Source organism: Gracilinanus agilis, chromosome 2, assembly GCF_016433145.1.
Source record: "Gracilinanus agilis isolate LMUSP501 chromosome 2, AgileGrace, whole genome shotgun sequence".
Taxonomy (NCBI): domain Eukaryota; kingdom Metazoa; phylum Chordata; class Mammalia; order Didelphimorphia; family Didelphidae; genus Gracilinanus; species Gracilinanus agilis.
In genome coordinates, this window is record NC_058131.1 from 661088886 (window position 1) to 661113631 (window position 24746).

A 24746-nucleotide genomic window follows, 5' to 3' on the forward strand; every position below is an offset into this window, starting at 1 on the left:
TTCTATCCATTTCCCAAATTTTAGTGTCAACAGATTATTTAAATATGTCAATGTGAAATTGTTTTAGTTATCCATCTTTTTGTATTAATTTTTATTTTTGCCCAAACTAAGCAAAACATGATTGTATAACAATGGCAGATTCAAAATTGTTCTAATGTCATTTAAATGTGAAATTTGGAAAAGAACAGAAAAAGAGATAAAAATGGAAATGTCTGTAAAGATTTTTAATTTTATTTTTTAAATTGCCATGACTGACAGTGGAACCACCAAATTTGGACTCTAATAACAGAGTCCTAAATGTGCTACATAAGCAAGTAGAAATGTCACATAGTCAGTATATATCAAAAAATCCTAGTCTTCCTGACTCCAAAAGAGATTCCACGCTATACCATATTTTCTGTCACTACCTTAGTCTCCATAGATTTAGTTTCTAATTTGTGGTTTCACATTCAAACCTGATCTGAATGAGAGATAGACTACAGCCTTTTTTTGCCTTTGGAATCATAAGGAATGAGTAGTATACGTTCCATGCAGTAACCTGTCTGCTTTTCAAGTTAAATTGCTTATTAAAAATATTGCCACTGGCTTTAGGGCATTTGATCAGCATTTATGAAGGGAAGGATAGAACAGCTAAATAGGAAGAAAGAAGGAAATAAACATTTATGAAGTGCTTACCACATAATGACAGCCACAATGTTAAGCATTTTACAAATATTATCTCAGTTGATCCTCAACAAATCTGGAAGATAGGTGCTATTATTATGCCCAGTTGCAATTGTAGAAATTGAAATAAAATGACTTGTGTAAGGTCACACAGCTGGTAAGTACCTGAGTGTAGAGAGCCAAAGATAAACAGTTTAATCTGTAAATCCTATCAGATCCAGCTATAGCTGATGATTATAACTAATTGATGACTCCTTTCATTATTAAAAGTTTTCCTGTGTAATAAATCATTTTAATTTAAAGAAAAGGGGGAAATATGTGGGAGGCCAATAAGAGAATAGATAAAAATCCGAGACTGACTCCTCTTTTGACCCCTTTTGTGATCCTTCTGATTTCTTGTTGAAAAGTATTGTGGCCTTATTATAAAGCTTTAAGTTCCTAGCTAACCAGAAGTCAAATGGTTAACATTCTTCCCCTTTGGCCAGGAATGCAGCTGCCTAGTACAGCCAAGACCAAAAGCTTAGCAGGGTCAATTCAACCCTGAGAAAAATATTTCCCGACTTGGCTTTCTGATAAGAACCCAGTCAAAATTCAGCCTTGGCCTTGGTCTGTTCTGAAGCCAATGAGACCTTTTGTGGTTTTTTTTAAACCCTTGTACTTCGGTGTATTGTCTCATAGGTGGAAGATTGGTAAGGGTGGGCAATGGGGGTCAAGTGACTTGCCCAGGGTCACACAGCTGGGAAGTAGCTGAGGCCGGGTTTGAACCTAGGACCTCCTGTCTCTAGGCCTGGCTCTCACTCCACTGAGCTACCCAGCTGCCCCTTTTGTGTTTTGATATGACATAATTTGTAACTTCTGAGCATCTGCAAAGTTTCAGAGGGGTTCCTTTGTGTGAAATGAGTCTTGAAATATATATAATAAACTCCATACTATGGGAGAGAGAGCTGGAAGCATGAGCTAAAGAGGGTACTTTGTTATCATCCAATCCTCTTTCCTTTCGATCAGAATCTTCAGGACAATTGGTTGTCACTTATTTATTGGCTCTGCCCATTAGTATTAGGTCAACCAACCCTTACATAGGTTTAGAGGCATTCAATATGCCCAGCCAAAATAATAAACTCTTCCTCCAACCAAAAGATCTGGGTGGTGCAGTGGATAAGTACAGTAGGTCTGCAGTCAAGATTTGAGTTTAAATCTGGCCTCAGGTCTCGAGATTATCATCTCTGATAATCTGATAAGGACGGCTTAGTTGATAAGAAGTAAGGACATGGGAGACATATGTGTATATATATATATATATATATATATATATACACACACACACACACACACACACACACACACACACACACACACACGGCATAGAAGAATATAAGCTCCTTGAGGGCAGGGACTATTTCATTTTTGTCTTTCTATCTCTAGCACCTAGCACAATGTTTACACATTTGATTAATGTTTGTTGAATTAACCACATCATCACAATCATAATCTTCATCATTATAATAGCTCACATTTATCTAGTCCTTTATACTTCACATGCATTATCAAATATGGCCCTTATAACAACACCATAATGTAGGTCAATATTAATTATGACATGCTATTATAATTATCTCCATTTTGGAGATGGGGAACCTAAAGCCCAAAAGTTGAAATGACTTGCTCAGAATCAAACAGGTAGGAAAAGGCAAAGTCCAGACTAAAATCTAGATATTCTAATCCCAGTGCTCTCTGCATCACATGACACTATCTCTTGGGGGCTCAACAAATATCTTTTGGTTGATTAATTGATGTGGAAAGTACTTAGGAAAAGGGATTTTCTTCCTGCCCAATCCTGAATATTCTCAGGAATCCCTTGAGTGATAGAAAGTGGATTCTGTCTAAACATGGCTCTGCCTAGTCCAATTCATGGTGATAGGTCAGCTGAAGCCACAACCAAGCAAACAAACCCAGCCTCCCTTAGCAGAATCATCAGTTATACTGTATGTAGGATCTTGGTTTTAGATGTGTAAGAAACTTCAGAGGACAAGGAGTCTGTACAGCCCCTTTGTTTTACAGATAAGAAAACTGAGGCAAAAAGATTAAATTAAAAATTGCCTAAGGACTCACAGATATCATCTGGAAAAAATCTCAGGTGACCCAGCAGGGGACTCTTATTCAAGGGATTTTCTGNTCTTGTCCTACTGGCAAAAGGACCAATGGGAACATGGTTATTGGTTGGACTAGTGGGTCTTCAAAAGTCCCTTTCAATTCTGAGCTTCTGTGGTTCGAAGAAATTATTTATTCCTTACTGAGGCTCAATTTCCCTATTTGTAAAATGAGGAAACCAATCTCTACTCTATTTATCACAAAGGATGACTGTGAAGATAGATAGATACATAGATAGATAGATAGATACATAGATCTATAGAAAGATAGACAGACAGATAGATAGAGAGATAGAGAGATAGATGGAGAGATGGGGACAGACAGGGAGATAGATACAGAGAGAGAGAGAGAGAGAGAGAGAGAGAGAGAGAGAGAGAGAGAGAGAGAGAGAGAGTGGGGGTGGGGGCCAGAGAGGGGAGAGGAGAGGAGATAGAGAAGGGAGTTAGAGGGAGCTGTGAGCTGCCTGGCTTTAGCAAGCTATAAAAATATTCTCCTTCTTCGCAGCTTGGTAGCTCCAGGGGACGGAACCTCACGTTTAGAGCTCAGCTACCCAGAGCCATCTCATTTTTTAGATCATCAGCTGCGATGGGTGAGTAAACCTCCTACTAAAAATAGGAAGATGTCTAGCTATTGAATGTATATGCCGGCATCCTGTACCTTCCCTCTCAGGACAGAGCTCCAGGTCTAGGGGTTGGGGTGGGAATAGGGTTCAAGATGGGGGCTATTTCCATTGGGTGCATGCCTTTGGATGGTGCCAATCAATTATAAGTGATTGTAGATTCCCTGTACGTGATACTCGAGTTCTCTGTAAGAATGCTCGGCTTCTTGCAAGCAGCCAGTCAGTCAGTCAGCCTGGCAGATTCAAGCTGGATAGGATGCCCAAAAGTTGATGAATGTAAGGCAGAGGGAGGGATGTCTGTGGTTCCTCCAGGTACCACTTCTCCCCCTGAGGAAGAAAATGAAATTCCACACCACTATCGAGCCCTTCTCACATGATGTTTTGTACATGCTAAAAAATAAATGACCCAACAACCTTGTGGCAGGCAGAATTAACCTTCACTGACTCTCAGAATCACATTGTACATAAAGCAAAGGATGGCTTAGGGTCACCAACCACACACACCCAGGCTCTTGGCATGTGAGCAGGCTGACCTTGGTGGGAGAACTTGCTGTATAGGGAGAACAAGGTGAAGAGAATATTTAACATAAGGTTCCTGAGAGAGGGCGACACCATAGCTGAGGGTCAGTGGTTGGACAATACTATTGTTCCTTCTCTCCCCTTCTCCTTCCCTCCCTCTTTCCCTTGGGGCTCTCTAACTGTACCAATTTGTCCACTTGCTGTCAGAAGTGAGCAATGTTCCCATTCCCTCCTGAATGATAAACTTCTTTCAGCCTGTATGCACAGAGGAGAATGACTTGGGGTTTTAGTTATTAATGCAAATAGAGTCAGTCCTTAAAGACATGAGCCTTGCTTTTTAGGCTGAGCGTCTATAAAGACGATGAAGATCAATGGGGCTTGTTCTGGTACCTGGAAGAGCTATGACTACCATGATGTTACTAGGAATTTGTAGCAGCACACTAACAGGGTGGGGTGTGTGTCCTCCTTTTCCTCCTCAAGGTTCTCCATGCCTTGTGGTCCTCCATCAACAGCCAACCAATACAATCGCCTCCCTATGCTATCTCATCGCATCACACCGCTTTCCTGAGGGACCACTATAAAAAAACACAACTACACCTGATTAGGGAGGGCCAGTGGTTCCCCAGTGATGGGACTCTCCTAGGATCAGCAGCAGAAATAGCATCTATCAGTGGTGGCACATAATGGCCTCTCTAACAACAGCCTCAAGGTCCCTGTCTTTGCTGAATCTGCTCCAGGTGTTGGAATTCCTAGTTATGTCTCTGGTGCCCTGTGCCCACATTTCAGGGAATGGTCCAGTTGTACTGGTGCCTCCTATGGACACACCTAGCATAGCATGATGGGCAGCTAGGTGGCACAGTGGATAGAGTGCCAGACCTGGAGTCAAGAAGACTCATCTTCCTGAATTCAAATCTGGCCTCAGATGCTTACAAACCATATGACCTTGGATAAGTCACTTAACTCTGTTTCCTCAGTTTCCTCATCTCTAAAACAAACTGAAGAAGAAAATGGTAAACTATTCTAGTATCTTTGCCAAGAAAACCCAAAATGATGTCAAGAAGAATCAGATTTAAGTGAAGAATAACTGAACAACAGCACATTATGATGCAATAGGAGCTTGTCAAAGCTATTCCCTTTAGTTTGGAGAGGTTCAAGAGTTGGAAGCCTTGGACAGATTTCTGTGCCAACTTGCTACCAATCCAAAGAGTATATCTCAAGTACTTGGAGGGGAAGAAGAGCTAATAAAAGCTTTACACCCACTCTTCACTAGTAAATCATTATATTAAATGAGAGAAGGAAGGGTTCTTGCCCCAGGTCAGCCCAACAATAGTACCATTTATTATTAAGTTGGAGAGAGGGAGCAGAAAATAAACTCAGTTCCCAGACCAAGGACTAAATAAGCAAGACTAGATTAAGAGACTCCTTGCTGGGTATACCCTTAGGGAAGAAGAATAAAAGATTGATAAAATTCAAGTGGGATTAATCTAGGTAGGCTTTCCAGAAGAGGTGAATTTTCAAAACCCATTCTCTGAACAGATGGGAAGTAGTGAGTCTCAAGGAAAAGATATGATAAAGGCCCACTACCAAAGGCATACACTTATAACCACTGGACAACACTCCTACTTTTAAGACAAAACTCTATCCTGCTCTAGTTAACTTGGCATAAGAGCTAAGGGACAGGTAGGTAATACAGTGGATAGAGCACTGGACCAGGAATCTGGAAAACCTAAGTTCAAATTCAGTCTTGGATTTTTACTAGCTACGTGACCTTGGATGAGTCACTTAACCTGTTCCAAAAATCTATAAAATGGGGGTAACATAATAGCACCTCCCTCCCAGAGTTTTTGTGAGGATCAAATGAGATTATAATTAAAAACACAGAATAGTATCTGGCACTAGTAGTAAGTTATATATAAATAATATAAATATATAAATGTTAGCTAGCTATTATGATTATAAAATAAATATGACTAGTCCTTTCCTCCAACAACAGATCAAAAGCTAAAAAACAGTTCTAAGCAGATTTCTTTTTTCCATCCCACCTCAACTTCATTGTATTGGTCTAGAATTGCGTAGCTGGCCATCCAAAATTGTTGGGTTTAGGGGTCTGGTTAATCTATTGCTTTGGGATAGGGAAGATTTACAAAACACAATTGATCCATAAGATTTATGGCCAGTTTTGTAATTTGGGACTAGTTAGGGATAGGAGAAGGAACAGAGATGAGTTTGGATTCAACTGATGATAACTTATTCCTAGATTCAGGAGGACATAAGGCCTTGCATCTCTCTTTTACTTACTTACGAAAATATGAATATCTGAAATCTGTTTAGTACAGAAGAGGTAATTGGAAAAATGTATATCTGGGAGTTGGTGGCTACACACATTCACCATTGGCTAAAGTGTTGAATTCATACCTCAACAAGATGCCGAATCCTCAGAGCAATGAAACACCATCTGCTTGAAAATATCAGCCATTACAGTGTGTTCCCCAAATTTTCCTTCCTCCTCAAACCAACTCTATATAAAGAATCCCAGCTAACAAGCATGGCAGTGTCAGATCCCAGGAAAATGGTACATTCACTAAAGCTTATACTCATTTTCCAGTCTCACTTTTCTGTTTTTGATCTTCTGGCTGCCCCCAGCGCCCCTTCCAATGCTCTGTGTCCTCACGTTCTTTGCCTCCCCCTCTTCTCTCAAATCCTGTTCTCAGATCCTTCCTTCACACTCTAGTGTACATGAAGACTTAAAGTATTTGGGAGGTGAGAAGAAAAGGATGACATTTTAACAAAGTTTAAAGCTTCAGGATAAAGGGATGAAGTTCTAGGCAGAATTTCAGGAAACAACTAAGGAAGAAGGAGGACAAGGTGAGGGCCAAGGGTGGGGGAAAGAAGTGCTTCTCTGGGATATGAATCACACTGACACTAAATGTCATAAAGTTTTGCCCTGAGTGATGTTCAAAAGTTCCTTATTCAAGGGCCTCATCCTTCTCCCTTTTCCTTCTTTCATTCATCTGTTCATTCAACTAACATTCATTATCTACTTTTGGAATGCATTCTCATAAGCATAAAGTTAGATGAGATCCTATTGTTTAGAGTCTTATAAAACTAGAAAACAATAATAAATACAATAACAATGAGATTATTAACAATAACAAAAAGATTAAATCATACTTGGTTTTTAGAAAATAAAAATACAGAAATATACATAATGTAAGGGACACATCATCCTCTAGCAGGAGGATGAGATACAAACAGAGATAACTATATTAAACATACACTATTACAAGATGAATGAGTTAGGGGGAAAAAAGTAGAAAAGCAAGTGCTATGTGAATAAAAAAGAGGGGTCCAGATTTGAGCTAGGGGAGGAAAAGGTGGTCAAGGGACAATCAGCTGACATGGAGGAGATGATATTTAATTCAGGATCTTCTTTACTGGTTATTGGGAATTTTTTTGCTTATTTCATCTGCTTAAAATGTCACTAAAATGGTAAAATCAAAAATTAAAAATGATTGAAGTCTTTAAAGGATGAGTAAAAATTTAATTGGCAAGAAAAGAAGGAGGTATATTCTAGGCAAAGGGAACAGCATGAGCAAAGGCATAGACATGGTAAAGTACTGGACGTGTTTAGGAGCCAGGAAACCATCTAGGTGGGATGGAGTAAAAAATGTGTGGAGCAAAATGCTTTGAGACTGGAAAGGTAGAGTGGCCACCAAATTACAGAGAGTTCTTGAAGGTAAGATGAAAGTTTAAACTTTATTTAGTAGGCAATAGGAAATAAATAAATACTTTTTAGCAATGAAGTATCATGAGTTGGTCTATATGTAAGAAAGTTTATTCTGATAGCAAGATGAAGAATTGATTTGAAGTGGAGGGAAATGGAAGCAGGAAGACTGCTTCAAGAGTCCTAGAGGATAATTATGATGGTGGCTTGTACTAGGGTAGTGACAATGCACACAGAAAAAAGATGGATAGGAGATACTGGGGAGAACTAGAGAACTTGGTAACTGATTGAATATATTATGATGGTTGCACTTTAAGGTTTGCAAAATACTTTACATGTTATCCTATTTGATCCTCATGACAATTCATTATTATATTTTACAGATGAAGAAACTGAGGCTGACTGATTAAGTTACTTCTTCAATGTTATAGAGCTAAGTGTCTGAGGCAAGATTTGAACTTGGGTCTTCATGACTGTCTAGCCCAAAATTATATCCACTGTTCCACTTAGCTACCCAGTTAATGAAAAGTGATATAAAAAGTGAGAGAGAGGGAAGAGTTAAAGATGGATCCAAGGTCTCAAACATGGGAAATAATATAGATGATAATGCTAACTCAGAGAACTAATTAAGTCAGAAGAAGGTATAGATTTGGGGGGAAAGATGGTGCCATGACTCAAGAGTTCTGGACTTGGAATCAGGAAATCTTGGTTCAAATCTTGACTTTGACAATTGCCTGCTTATGTGGACAGCCACCAAGGACCTCTTGAGCAATGATGGGCAAAAAAATCTCATAGTTTTAGAAGCAGGAGCCCAGAATTTCTCACCTCTGTTCCATAGTTTATTTGTTGTGTGCCATTGGGTAACATCCATTCAAAATCCCTGGAGAAGAGAGGTAGGGAATTCCCTGGTTTCTGATTCTCCTGGCTCCTGTAGGACAATCTTTCTTTCCAATAGCGCTTGGAGCTTCAATACGACAGGGAAATCTGAAATTTTCCAATTCTGCACCCAGCTTCTCTTCATGGATTTAGGAGAGAAAGAAAAGGAAAGATGTTAGTAGAGTATTATGTATGACTGAAAACAGCTCACTGCTAGCCAAGTCTAGAGGGAAATGTAGACTCTAGGAGCATAGCTTTATACTTGAAAAATCCAAACACCATTTCTTCCCTTCTCCAATTGTCTCTCCTAAAAATCCAGCATTATCCATAGCCACAGTTCAAAAAGCATTCTGTCCCAGTGGCTCTTCCTTTAGTCTCTCTACTTGCTGGACAAAAGGAAAAGCTGCTTCACAATTGGAATCTCTGTGGCAATGACTTCTCTTCAGCAGACGGAGCCCCAGACCACTTATGGAAATGAGCTTTTAATAAGGAAATGCCTTTATGATGAATTGAGTATATCCAGGGATTTCCTAAACACTTGTTGTGGGATGAGGGGAGACAAAAAATGGGGGGACATTTCATCACAAGGCCTCTGGAATAAAGTGTCTTATCATCACAGCAATCCTACGGGCCTGACATTTTGTTCAGGGACATTTTAGGAAGTTTCCAACCCAGAATATTTCTGAAAGGACTCTTTACCTTCTGTGTCTGAAGTCAGATTGGAAGCGATGAAGCAGCATCAAAGAACATGGGCTCCGATCTTAGCTTTGACACTTGAGGAAAGTGATTCATCTTTCTATATTCTTGTTCACTTTCAAGAAAACAAGTGGGTTAGACTGGAAGGGCTTTAAACCTCTAGTTCTGTGGCCATTGTGCTAAGTCAGCCCCAGAGCTTCCTAGAAATGTGAGAGATGAACTAGATGACAACTAGCTAACTCAGGACAATCATGAAGTATTTGAAAGAAAAAAAAAAGAAGATATCTTTGAATAGTGGAAAAAATGTTGGACCTAGAGTTAAAAAGAACTGGATTTGAACTGTGCCTTAGATGTTTACTAGCTGTTAAACAAGTCACTTTTTTAATTTTTTAAAATTTTTTAAAATTTTTAATTTTTTTAAATTTTTAAAAAAATAATTTAATTTAATTTAAATTTTAAAAAGTAAATAAGACCTTTCATCTTAAAATTTATGCTAAGTATCAGTTATAAGGGTAGAAGAGTAGAAAGGGAGGTAGATAATTGAGATTAAGTGACTTGCCCAGGGTCACACAGCTAGGAAGTCAAATTTGCACTCAGGACCTTCTATCTCCAGGTCTGGCTCTCTAATCATTGAGTCATCCACCTGCCCTAAGTCATAGCTTCTTAAGGATCTGTTTCCTATATAATGAGGGTCATAGTGCTAACATTGCTTACCTCACAGACTTTTTATAAGGATAATGCTTTTCAAACCTGAACACATTCCATAAATGTGATTTACTATAGTGTAATGGAAAGGACCTTGAAACCTGGCTTCTGGTCCCAGTACTACCATTAGCTTACTAGGTAACCTTAGACAAACCATTTACCTTCTGGGAAGAAAGGTGGACTGGCCCCTTTCAGCTCTAAAAGCATTAGCTGTCTTTTCTGCCTGCATTCCTGGTTTGTTCTCCTCCCTGCTCCCTCTCATTGACAAACCAATAATAGTGCCTTTGAAGTTCTCAGCCATTCAGCAGAGGCAGGGAATAAATATTAAGTTGTTAGAAGGCTCGATGGTTATTTTCTGACTGCTATGATCTTTTTTTCATTGAATCATTCCAAAACTGATCATGTGGGTTAAACCAAGGGAAAGCTTGGGGAATACGGAGGGAGAAGAAATCTGAAATCTGCAGAGCATAAGCAGATAATGACTGAAATTAATTTCCTCAAATACTAAGAGAATCAGGGCCAAAAACCACATTTCTCTTTGCTGTTTCCTCTTTGTCAGCTGATTAAAAACTCAGAGCCTTGTGTTCTGGCATCCCTTTTTCCTTGGTCACTTATTTAGTATATGATGCTAGATAAATCATTGCCCCTTTGCTGAGACTCCAAATCTCCCAGTATCAATTAAAGGATTAATAGCTGTTTACTAAAGACCAAGGATGTGCTAGACACTGTAAAGAATAGAGAAGAATACAAAGACATTCAGGACTTAGTAGTTCCTGACTTCTTGGGCAGCTAGGTGTTACAGATGATCAGTTGCTGAGGCTGACGTCAGGTAGGCTTATTTTCCTGAGTTCAAAGCTTGCCTCAGACATATACTAACTGTATATCCCTGTGCAAATCAATTAATCCTGTTTGCCTCACTTCCTCATTTGCAAAATAAGCTACAGAAGAAATTAGCAAACCACTCCAGTATCTTTGCCAAGAAAACCCCAAAATAGGGTCATGAAGCATCAGACATTATGGAAAGACAGCAACAACAGTCCTTGATCTCAAAGAGCTGAGACTCTCCATCTGGGGAGATAAGACAATTAACAACATAAAGTAATGTACGTCTGTGATGAATGGATTTGTCATCATGTCCTTTGAGTGGTATGGTAGATCATATTCTTAAAACACATTTATTTATTATTCTCTATTGGTATTTGAAAAGCTGAACAACAACATTTGTATTTTATTATCTTTGTTAAGGGGGAGAGGAAAAGGAATAGTTAATAGGCAGGAATATGAGTGGATCATATCTCTAGCATAAGGAAACTACTTATTTGTTAAGAATAACCTTGAGCTTAGAAAAGACTGAATCAGCTAGGTTCAAAGTATCCATTTGGGTTGAATCCTAAACTAAAGGGTATTGTTTAGAAATCGGAATCATTATTTCTAGGGATGGGAGTGGAGGAGAAAGGGTAATGTGGACTCCTGATCAGGAAAGGAATCCTCCTGGATGTAAAATGAACCAGGGCAACTTTTGGCATGTTGGGGCAAACCAGTAATCTAGAAGCTCATCAAATAGACCAGGAAGAAATATATTAAACATACTTCTATTTACTCTACCCTAATGTACCATTTCTGGATTAATATTCTTTTTTTCCTTATATATATATGTGTGTGTGCATCTTTCCTTAATCTAAAGATGGCACCAATGTAGAGGGAGGGAGAGTTTATAGAAGAGGCAATTTAGTCACTTTGGCAATAGCAAAATAATGAAGGCAGACCAATTAGGCCTTGAGTCCAACAAAGCTCTGAATAGAGATCCAAGCAGGTTTAGGGATTGAGAAAGTCAAGGGGAAATCACTTCCTTAAGTTGAGATTTAATAAATAAGAAAGCCTTGATACCAAAGCTAGGTTCCAAAAAAGAGCTTATGCCCCAAGAAACTTATTTCATCAGTAAGGCCCAAGATCTAGGCTAAATCTTTTAAAATAATGGTACAAACCATAAAATATTCAAATTCATTTTCACAAAATTTGTTGGATATAAGTAAGATTAAGGTATTCTACTAGACAATGAGGAGATGAAGCAGGAACCATATAAAGTGCTTACAGTTGAGAAGGTAGCACTAAATTTTAAAAAATTAATAGGTAGGCACTGGAAGACAGTAAGGGAAAAAATAATCACTGTGGGCTAGAGTAGCAAAGGAAGACTTCCTGGACAAAGGCATTCAATAAATACCTATAGGTTGATTAGTTGTATTCTCTAATACAGTAATATCCAAACTAGAGGTCATAAAATATGATCCCAAAAGGGATTGGCTTGACTCCAAAGAGTATATGGGATAAAATGGGTTAAATTCCATTTTCCTCTCCTTATAGTCAATTACAAGCTGATATCTAGAAGAACTAAATGGCTCTCTTCAATTCTCCTCCACTTTTCTTTCTCCCACAATCTCTGTGACTTCCCTGGTTTGTGGGACCTTAGGGTTCACCTACTCAGACCCAAGTAGCCACAGCATAGGGTAGGCAAAATTCCTAGCCCCTCCTCTAAGCATCCTTAACCACCAGTGACCCTGGAGTACTTCATGTACTACTGGCATCCCAGAAGGAGCAAGCTCTGTACTTTAGAGTAGTGGCTAGTAAAAAACTCCTATACATAGATTTTTAAATTTTTTAAGTAGAAAAGAGTGAGTACTACAAGATGAGATATGAGATGAGAAGGGTTGTTTCAATCATATTATCTTTCTCCCCAAAACTCACCCCTTTTCTGAATTTCCCTCTTTCCATTAGAGGTACCACCATCCTTCCTTTCTCCCAAGATTTCAATCTCCCTATTACCCCTCATTCATCACTCAACCAAAACCACCCTATTCGAAATTATCAGTGTTCTCCTGATTACCAAATCTGATGAACTTTTCTCAGTCTTCATCCTTATGGACCACATTATCTGTGTATTTGAAACTGTTGATGTCCCAGGCTTACTGGATGCTTACTTTCTCCTTCATAGGTTTTTTTTTGACACTGCTCTCGTTTAATTATTTTACTACTATTTAACCTAAGAAATACCTTCTAATCTCCTTTACTAGATTCCATTGTCTAACTGTGGATATTCCTCAAGGTCTTCAGTTCAGGGCCTTATTATTTTGTCTTTCTACCCTCTCTCACTCAGTGGCACCATCAGTTCCCACGAGTTTAATTATCATCTTTACACAGATGACTCACAAATCTATATATCCAGTCCTAATCTTTCTCCTCAATTCCAAGTCTACATCTCCTACTGCCTACTAAATGTTTTGGACTCATAGTCCCCTAAGCATCTTGAATTCAACACATCCATAAAGACCTAATTATCTTTCTTTCCAAAGCCCCTCCTCCAATTTTTTTCTATTTCTTTTAAGACTTCCATTGTCTTTCTAGCCAGCCAGGTTTGCAACTTTGATACTATTCTTGACTTCTTACTTTCCTTTACCTTACATATATAGTCAGTTGTTAAAGCTTATCATTTCTACCATCACAACATCTCTCACATCCATCTCCTTCTCAACTCACATAGTCATCATACCAGATTAAACCCTCTTGGCCTCTCACCTAGATTATTGCAAAAACCTCCTAATGAGTCATTCTGTGTCCTCTCTCCCTATTTCAATCCATCAGCCAGGTAGCTATCAAAGTGATTTTCCTAAAGTCTAGTTATGACCATCCCACTTCCATCCTGAAGAAATATTATGACCTGCTCTTGATTCTAGAATCTAATATTATTCCATCTTCATCTCTTTTTTAAATAGTTGTCTTTTTACACAAATTTATAACATGTAGGTAGAATGGTAGTACCCATATATAATTTATACATAATATTGATACATTGGAAGTGTGTGATCAAAGGTTTAGTTTGGTTTTTGTTGGGGGTTTTTTGTTTGTTTTTTTTTTTACTGATTAAATTAATATCTTTGATCTTTGTACAGGGCCTTAAAACTTTTACTCTAAAAGGACCCTTCCTTCTTAACACTTATAAATCATTAAAAACTGATTCTTGTTTCTCCTTCTCCCTCTTTAATCCAACTCTGGCTCTCTCTCCCTGTTTCTGTCCCTCAAGCTGCTGAAAAATGGGTTGCTCTGAGTCAATGAAGAGTAGAGGGACTAGAGATAGAAAATGTAGGTATTTAGTCCACAACCTGGTTCTAGTTGACCAACACTGGGCTAGCTGACTTCTAAGGTCCCCCTAGAAATCCATAACTCGAGGTCAGATCCATAATAAGATGATCACTTTTGTTCAATTCAGAACCTACTAAGTGGTAGTGAAGTAGAAAATGGAGATAATTATCTGTACAATTCAATTCAAGCTTAAAAACCCACAAGTACCACTTGGGCCACAAAGTCCCAGATCAATCAGCACCAGTCTGCCACAAAGATGTTAGTCCAATAGTTGCCTCAATTCCCTACTTTGCTTTGTTTGTAGAGATATATGGCCACTGCAGCTGAATCCTGCTTTGTGGCTATCTTTCTTCACACACAACAAGAAAAAACTTAAGACAGCTAGAAGAGTTCAAAAATCTTTTCTCTTGATCGTGAAACAATTGAAATACATTAAGGGTAGTTTACTGCCACCTGTCAATATAAGATCCTATAGCTGGCCTCAGAAAGAACAGGATTCATCTCCCGTCTCTCATACTTTCTAATCCTGTGACCATGGACAAATCAGGGGACCTCTCTGAAACTCAGACAATTCCATAAGATTCGTCTACTAAACCATACACAGGATCCATCTTTGTGATGGGAGAAATTGGTACAACAATAAAAGCATATTCCTTATGATAGCAATATATCATTAATATTACTATTGTCATTATTAATGGGATGATGATTATTGGGATGTTTCATTAAAATGTTGACATGGTTTTTGTACGGTTTGCTTTATGAAGTCACAGAATCTGAGAGCTAGAAAGGATATTCGTCTAAAGATGCCATTTTACAAATAAGAAAGTCAAAGGCCACAGAGGTGTAGAACTGGCTTCCCCAAGGTCACACAGTGACCTTAGTTAGTGGCCAATAGAACATCAGAGCCCAGCCTGATATTCCTACAATAGCAGAAACAGCATTTTGTCTCCTCTGAGTTCTCATTGGTTCATTTAACTGCCAGAAGCCTGAAGCCCTCACCAAATTAATCAGTCAAGTGAATCACATTTGGTTAGCTCATAAGCAAAAGAGTAAAATAAATAAATGTATTTGCCTCTATATAATTGTATTCCATTATGCCTGGCTATCCCCTCTGGATGTCCATAAACAATTCTTCTCCTTCACTGATGTATACAAATGCTCATAGATTGTCATCAAGTCCCTCTTAGTCATAATTTGAGAGATCTCAGTCTAGTTAATTCCTTTTATCTTTCCTCCTCGTTAGTCCCTCCAGCCCTTAATCATTTTTGTTGCCCTTCTCTGAATTCTTTCTAATTTTCTTATAGTGTTTTAATGCAACTTTTATATAGTAAATAAACACTTTAAGGACTGCTGATTACTTAGTAAATTTGTTCCCCAAATATTATTACTTTAGCAGATTTGAGCTAAAAGGAAAAGGAAAGGCAATAGGGAAAAGAATAGTCCCCACTCAAAATAAAGTGTTTAAATATTCCAACTGCCAGGGCTGAGGTCAAGTTAACACTTTTAAGAGGTTATTCATAGGCTCATACAATCATTTAATGCTCTGACATGTGAAATGTCATCATAAATAAAGCCAGCCTCTGTGTGTGATTGTGTGACTGTGTCTGTGTATGTGTTTATGTGTGATGCCTAAATAGCCATCTCAAACTGAGGTCCTGAAGGAAAGCACAATTACTAGATTAACACAATGGCTTATGATTCTGTTTAGCCTCCTTTTCTAAGAGCTTCTTAAGGACAGGGACTATTTTTATCTTATGTGGATCCCCAACACTTTGAGCAGTGTCTGGCACATAGCAAGAGTGCTTAATAAATTATTGTTCAGCTAAGTCTATCCTTTGATCAGGACTATTTTTAGTCCAAGCATATTAGCTGAGCCTGGTTTAATTAAGCAAAATTAGAGACTTATGGAAATGCAAATAACTTTTTCATGTGCTCAGGGATGTAAATCAATCTAAAAGGCATGAATAATTAGCTTTCAGAACACAAAGCTAAATAAAAGCACAATAATTTGTGAATTTACTTTACTGAGGATAGTAACTGGAATTGTCTTTTATTTTAAACCCTTACCTTCTCTCTTAGTCTCAATTCTAAGACAGAGGAGCAGCAAGGGCTAGGCAATTTGGGTTAAGTGACTTGTACAGGGTCACCCAGCCTAGGAAGTGTCTGAGGACAGATTTTAATCCAGATCTTTTTAACCCTAGACTGGCACCCAGTTCACTGTGCTACCTAGTTTGCCCCTGGAATTGTCTTTGGCCATAACAAATATACATACATTCCAAGAAATTTTGGCAAAGATGGGAACAGTGTGCTTCATTCACGAATAAATATTCCATCAGCTGTCCTCATGGGAGGGGAAACACCGAGAAATTCAGAAAAAAAAAAAAGCAAAATCTCTCCTTTTAGATTTAATCTAGAAGATCAAACTCTGTGTTGCTCAGTTCTTTCTGAAGACTGTTCAAAACTTCATCTGGATTTCCCAGGAAGCCCCTTCCCTATGTAATTTAATTTGTTGCACTTCCCACAATACAACACCTCCCTTTGGCAATCATAAGACAAAGTTTGCAAAGTGTTACATGGACAAAAACTATTGGAGGGTTTTTAAGCATTTGTGAAGCAACGGTTTTGTTTCAACATCTCTTTCCTACCCACCCCCACTTTTCCTCCTATTTCTCACACTTTCTCTATTTGATCATTCCCCACCAGCAGCACTTCTTTTTAAAAATGTGTATCAGTAGATAAGAAATACCATATTTATTCATTCATAGATAAATAATGTATTAATAATTTTTCATCCAAATACTATAGATTTTTTTAAATAACAATGTCTATTTATATCTTAGTTCCTTGGTAAAGGCACCTTAAACTAACATGAGCTCTTGCTCTTCAGGAGCAAGCAGGAGCTAAGCTCTAATGCTAATGCTAAGCCAATGCACAGATGGCCATGTGTGTCTTAAAGTAACCCTTCATAAATTTTCTGATTCTCAGGGACTTTCCTAAAATGAATTCCTCCATTTTAATTCCTCCCTTTTGGCATCTCAGTTTCACCTCTTATCTTATCCTTCACACTGTTTTCTTTTTTTTCTTTTTAAACCCTTACCTTTTACCTTAGAATCAACACTGTGTATTGGTTCCAAGACAGAAGAGCAATAAGAACTAGGCAAATGGGGGTTAAGTGACTTTCCCAAGGTCCCACAGCTAGGAAGTATCTGAAGCCAAATTTAAACCCAGTAGCTCCTGTCTCTAAGCTTGGCTTTCAATCTACTGGGCCGCTTAGCTAATCCCACCTTTTTACCCTTATTAACCTTTATTCCATCTGAATCCACCCTTAACTTCTCTCAGGGGTGCTTGCTTACTAACGCTAATTAAACTCAAATTGCTACAATTTCATTAGCAAAGAATTTGCAGAAAAGGAGACCTCCAATTAATCATACCACTGGATTTTATGCCCTGAAGAAAGAACTTCCCTTAGACCAGTGGTTCCCAAACTTTTTTGGCCTACCACCCCCTTTCCAGAAAAAATATTACTTAGCATCCCTGGAAATTATTTTTTTTAATATTAATAGCAATTAATAGGAAAGATAAATGCACCTGTGGCCATCACCGCTCTCCTGGATCACTGCAGCACCCACCAGGGGGTGGAGGCGCCCACTTTGGGAATCACTGCCTTAGAAGGAATAAAAGGAAAAGATTCTTGGTCTTTTCCTCCCAGAAGCCCTTTCCAAGTAGATGGAGGGAGTGTTTGCTTCTAAACTTTCAGCTTTCTCTCATCTAAGATCTGGGCTAATATGTCTAATGTTAACTACTCAACAAGGGGGAATAAATCCTAATTATAAAATGAAACATCTGGTGGCAGCTAGTGGATAGAGGGTTAGATCTGTACTTGCCCTAGCTGACTAGAAATAGATTCATGGTTTGACTATGTAAAAAAATTAGTGTAAAAAAGGTCAGATGACTTGCATTTATGGACAGCATTAAATTTATGTCAAATTAACAAATTTTTCAAATTAAAAAAAAACAATTAGTGTGGGGCAGCTAGGTGGCTCAGTGGATAAAGTGCCAAGCCTGGAGATGTCCTGGGTTCAAATATGGCTTCAAACACTTCTTAGCTGTGTGATCCTGGGCAAGTCACTTAACCCCAATTGACTAGCCCTTACTGCTTTTCTGCTTTGGAACAGATATTTAGTATTTATTCTAAAGCAGAAGGTAAAGGTTTAAAAAATATTAGTGTCTTGAGGGGGATGGATTGTTTCTCTAATGTAATCCTCACATCCCATGATTGTCTGCTCACGAATTTTAAAAGGAGGAAAATTATAACTAATAAATATTAACTTTCTAAATTAAGCTTACAATGGACAATAACAAAGACATAGGGAAGCTAGCCAAAATTTTCAGTCCATAAGTCAGAAAATAGTTCATTTCTATTATATACCTGAGTAGCCAAAACTTTTATATCCATTAGGACCAAGCAATGTGTGAGAAATAACACCACCTAATATCTACATAACAGTGTAAGATTTGCAGGGGACAGCTTGGTGGCTCAGTGGATAGAGGGATGGACCTAGAATCATCTTCACGAGTTCAAATCTAGCCTCAGACCTAGTTGTGTGACCCTAACAAGTAATTTAACCCTGTTTGCATAAGTTTTCTCATCTGTAAAACAAGCTGGAGAAGCAAACAAACAAACCACTCCTGTATCTTTGCCAAGAAACCCCACCAAAGGGGTCACAAAGAGTCAGACATGACTAAAAATCACTGAACAAAATAAAACTTGCATGGCAGCTAGGTGGCACAATGGATAGAGCCTGGAGTCGGGAAGATCTGAGTTCAAATTTGACCTCAGGCATTCCCTAGCTGGATGTAGCTTACCCATGCCTTCTCTATTTGTACCTTTCTTCTCCATTCCCTCTTCCCTAGGGCATCCACCTAACATCCTAGGGGCCTTCTTCTGGGTCTTTCCATTTCCCTACAGAACAAGCACATCATATGGGGGTCCATGCATGATCCTCTGTACTCACTACATACAAAGTCACTTCCTTTCCCAGTCAAACTCTGAGATGATGTTTTTTACACTACCTCTTGTATACAAATGATCATTGACAATGGACTTCAGCCTACTTGTCTTCAGTAAACATCTCTCTATTGCCCTTAGGCTTATCTTCAACTTTGAATTCTTCAGAGATCTTGCTTTTCCATGACTCTCAATCATCTAACTTCGCCAAGTAAAGGTGCTAAGAATCATATGTCTCAAGGGTTAAGTGGAAGAGGGATTACACTAGCTTTTCATGCTCCAGAAGGCAGAACTAGGGACCCATTGGTATAATTTGCCAAAATAATGATTTCAACCCCATGTATGAAAAAAATCAGAATAATATGACACTTTAAGATTTGCAAAATATTTTATGAATATCATTTGATCTTTATAACCACCCTGAGAGGTAGGTACCATTCTTATCTCCATTTTACAGATGAGGAAACTGAGGCAGAAAAAAGTGGCTTGCCCCAGGATCACACAGGTAGTTAGTATCTGAGGCAGAATTTGAACTCAAGTCTTCTTGACTCTAGGTCCAGTGCTCTATCTACTGCATCACCTAGCTGCCTAGTTATTCAAGTCATCCTAAAGATGTCAAGAGAAGTGGTCAATTCTCTTATAATTGGATGTCTTCAGATTAACATTAGATGCCTCTTCCTCATCAGATTTGCTAGAAAGAAAATCTCTGTTCAGGTATGAGTTGAATTAGCCTTTATGACTCATTTCAGCTCTCTGATTCTATTATTTCAGGAGTTCATAGAGGGCTTTTCCTGCTTCCTGAAGTCTCAATCAGCAAGAAGCTACTTCCTCTGCCTATAGGTGATATCAGTGCTAGGTCCCTGTGTGTATGAATGGTTCAAAATTTCATCCACTTTACCACCAACCTGGAGCTGAATCCCTAACTAGAATCAGAATTAGATCCCGATTTGTTGAAAAGAGCCCTACCAGATTATCCTTAAATTCTCTTGGGATGATTTGAATTCCCTGAGTCTCAAGCCAACTTCTCTGCAAATTCAATTTTCCCTCCCTCATTTCTCACTGTTTGGGGACCAAATAGTGCTTATAACCTTCCATGTAAGATTTTTCTTGAGCTTTTATAAGGCAGATTTGCTCTTGGTTGCCATATCTCTCCATTTGGCCAGGAGATGAAGGATTAGCTGGTTAAGTACTTGATAGGCTCTTTTGATCTCTTTGGGCCCCTAAATGTACAAAAGTTAAACTTCCTCAGAAAGTAGTATGTCTGTGTTGCTATCTGTTCCTTCATCCATGTGCCTCCCCCTACTCTTTTCTAGTGTAAATAACTTGTTTGGTAAAAGAAGGAGCTATTTTAACTTCATTCAATATCTTCTAATTATTGTTCTTTTCTAGTTTAGTGTTGATTTTTAACTTTGCTCTAATAAGTTTTTTATAATTTGTCAGAATATATAAATAGTTGCTTTGAGAAGTTACATAATCAGTCGCCAATAATTTCTTCTATGTTAAAATACGTCAGTTTCATTTCTGTGCTGCTTTTAAGTGCTCAATTATTTATTGCCAACACAACCTTTTTTGTGAAAAAATATGTTGATAATATATGTGTGTAAATGACTTGTTTCTTATTCAGTTGTTTCAGTCACATCCAACTCTTTGTAACCCCATTTGGAGCTTTCTTGGCAAAGATACTGGAAGTATTTTGCTATTTCCTTCTCCAGTTTATTTTACAGATTACAAGGTTAAGTGACTTGCCCAGGGTCATGTAGCTAAAGGGACAATAAGAGGTTGCATTTGAACTGAGGGAAAAAATCTTCCTGATGGCAGCCCTGATGCTCTAACCACTGGACCACCTACCTGTCCCTTCATTTCTTAATCCGGAACCATCTATTCTAATATTTTTCACTACCCTTATATAAACTTTATCTAATTTCTCACTTTCTGAAAACACGTAGAAACATATTCTGCAATTGTCTTCATGGTGGTCTTTTTGTTTCAACTCATCAAGAACATTTCAAGAACAGATGATCCACCTTCCTATGGAATGATGTTTTTTGTTTGTTTGTTTTTTTGCCTTCAAACTTTTGAACATGCAGTAAAACCAATATCTTTTTTTGACCAAGGTCCATTGACCTGTGGGCATCTCTCCAATTTAGTGGCAACATCCTTCATTTTCTGGTTTCATTTAGAGCAAGAATGTCAAGATTGAAATGATTCAGTTTATCTAATGCCATATCCCCTCATTTATTTACCAACAAGTAAATTCATATTTGAGAGGCAGCATGGGATATTAAATCGATAGGTATCCTCAGGGTCATGAAGAATTGAATTCAAGTCCTGCTGCTGTCACAAACTGGCTGAATAATAATTTTGTAGTCCCCTCAGGCAACTCTAAGACTACAAGATTCAGATCAGAATAAATTGAGGAACTCCTTACTGGGAATTCCCTATGCTGATGAAATCAGGCCCAGAGTGTTTCTTAGCATCCTCTCCACCTCTCTTTTTCTACCATTTTGTCACTATCCCTGTAAGAGACTGTAAGTAAGAACTGTCAGTAAGAACTGAATACTGTATTTAACTATTAATCTACATGGACTTCTCCCCCATTAGAAGATAGATTCCTTGAAATCAGTGATCTTTTTTTTTTCCTTTTTGTCTATATATGTTTACAACAATGCCTGGGCACATAATAAATAGTAAAAAAAAAAAAATTGAAGTGCAAGGGGCAGCTAGGTGGCTTCAGTGGATTGAAAACCAAACCTAGAGATAGGATTTCCTGGTTTCAAATCTCGCTTCAGACACTTCCTAGCTGTGTGGCCCTAGGCAAGTCCCCCCTCCCCTTCATTGTCTAACTCTCATTCTTCTGCCTTGGAACCCAATATACAATATTGATTCTAAAACAGAAAGTAAATGTTTTATTTATATATCTACATCTATATGCTAAGTGCTAGAGATACAAAGTAAAGTAAAAATCCCTGCTCTCAAATACTTGCTATTTCCTTCTTTAAATCTTGTACTTTACTTTGTTTTGAATGTTGTTAGAGCCAAAAAGTCTTTCAGATATTTCATCTCAGGTCACCTTCCATATATCTTTTTTTAATCAAATTAATCCTTTTTAAAAATAGAATTTAAATCTAATTAGGAGCTAGTTCTTCTAAATCTAAGTTGGTCAATGATTTCCCTGCAACCTCATCAATCTCTTTATCATAGGATCTTGGGGTTGTAGATTTCAAGCAGGAAAGGCCCAGGAAGTAATCAAGCTTAAAAATGGAAAATCTAATCTTCAAAGAAAGGAAACTAAGATTTACACCAAGGAACCCTTCAATAGAGGAGGTGGGGGACTGCACCTGCTATCTGTGAAAGGGTTAAGAATAAAGGAAGGTTGGGAAGGGCATCACTGCCTGGGTATTTTGAAGGGGTGTGTATGGATGGAAGGCTCAAGGTCAAGGGGAATGAAATGGAATGAACTGAAATGGTAGTGGAATAGACCATGAGAAGGTGGGGTAGAATGGCTAGCTCATATGAGGTGGCGAATGAGTGGAACTGCCATGAGGAACAGGGAGAGGGCTGGTAGTACTAGAACCCTACTCCCATCAAACCTAAGATAAAGAGAGAACAATATACACAATTGGAAGGGTAAAAATGTTCTTCTTGTATAGAGAAAGAAGAAGGAAGAAGGATGGGATAAGGTAGAGACTGGGGAGGAGAGTACATATCAAGAGGTAGGGGACAAGTGAGGGATGAGGGAAGACTCTTGGGACAAGATAGGCAAGGAATTTTTACAATCAAATATATCAAAAAGTAAGATGGCATGGTTGTAGGGCTAAGGAAGGGATTTTTAGAAAGGTAAATAGAATAAAAATAAAAGAATTAAAAAGGACAAGGGATGAACCTCTGGAAAGGTGGGCCATTTTAGAACTAGGAAGGCAAAGGGAGAGAATAAGGGAGGATTTTTAAGATAGGGTATGAACTGGATAGGTATTGATCTAAGGAAATTAGACATCTAAAGAGGGATATGACAGAAAGAAAGGAAGAGGGGGATAAATAGTGAAGAGGAACAGAGAAAATAGAAATGCACAGCTAGTAACTGTGACATTGAATATAATGGGATGAATTCACCTATGGGAAGGATATGGATAGCTGAAAGGATCAAAAACTAGGACCTGACAATGTGTTACTTACAAGAGACACACAGAGTGAAGGTGAGGGGCTAGAGCAAAACATTTTATGTCTCCGCTGATTCAGAGAAGATAGGGATAGCAATCATGCTCTCTGACAGAATTGAGGGTAAAATGAATATAATTGGAAGGGATGAAAAGGGTAATTATATTATTGGGGAGAGGGCAGGGTACTATGGATAATGAAGTATTATCAATTTGGACCTGTTTGTACCAAGTATTATAGGATCCAGATTTTTAAAGAAAAAAAAGAATGTGATGAGGTACAGATGGAAATAGATAAAAAATAATAACAGTGGGAAACTTTAATTGTCCCCTTTCAGAACTAGATAAATCTAACCAAAAAATAAATAAGACATTAAGGAAATTAATAGAACTTTAGACAAGTTAAAAATGATAGATATCTGGAAGACTCACACACACCTGCATGAGGTTGGTAGTAGATCTAAGCCTGAGTATACACTTAATCCAAATATGGTTTCTGGCACAACAATGGTTTTGAGAGCATAAATATTCTGTAAAAATCTTACTTTAACACTCATCATACTATGGAAGTATTCCCAATGAGTTGTGACATTGGAACAAAAGTACCACTAGGTATAACAAAACTGGAAAAACTTAGTTTTGAAAAAATTCTGGTCCTGGCAACAAATTGTCTCTGCTGCCTACAGACCTATCTAGCTAAATGTGGTCCTGGTAATTAACATATATTAACTAAGAAGCAGACAGGTTAAGTTGATCAAATTAAATGCTGGTAGGATCATGAAGAAAAAGGCTAAATGTTACATTCCTAGAGCAACTGTAAATTGTTTTTTAAAAAATGGAAATATACATTAAGAGCTATATAGTTGTTCATACTCATTGATCTAGGGATCCCAATACTAGGTATTAGACCCTAAAGGCATTATTGAGAGGGTAAAAATGCTGTGCATGTATGAAAGTATTTATGGAAGCTTTTTAATGATAAAATAAATGAAAATTTATAGAAATTTTATAGGAAATTTATAGAAAATAAATAAAAATTCATAGAAATGAAAAAACCAAATAAAGAGGAGAAATGGCTGAATAGATTGTGGTATTTTACTCTACTAGATTATATTATGTGATTAGAAATGACAATATTGGAAATATAAAGACAATAAGGAAAGTATATGAACAGAAGAGAATAAGAATAATGTGTACTACGATTATATTTTTAAAAATAACTAAATATAAAAATCAAGAGAAAAAAGTAAAGTAAAATAAATCCAAAGGGAACTCAAAAGCAGATGTTTACATTAGAATGCATATATAATTTACATATTTTCAACAAGTTATAAACAATGTGGAGTTTGTGATTTTGCACATAATTTTTATGCATTTGTTTAGTTAAATGTTTTTGGTGATGGTGGCAGTTATAAATTATATGAGAAGAAGAAGAAGGAGGAGGAGAAGAAGGAGGAGGAGGAGAAGAAGAAGAAGAAGAAGAAGAAGAAGAAGAAG

The 24746-nt window shown here is 37.8% G+C and overlaps 1 protein-coding gene across 1 annotated transcript in view; it reads left to right on the forward strand.

The window, feature by feature from the left end:
* The first annotated feature begins 3624 nt into the window (after nt 1-3624).
* LOC123234324 (rap1 GTPase-GDP dissociation stimulator 1-like) overlaps nt 3625-24746 on the forward strand; it is a 76014-nt gene continuing 54892 nt past the window's right edge. The window contains exon 1 of the mRNA XM_044660236.1: nt 3625-3742. Coding sequence (XP_044516171.1) covers nt 3625-3742 — 118 coding nt within the window. The remainder of the gene's footprint in view (nt 3743-24746) is intronic.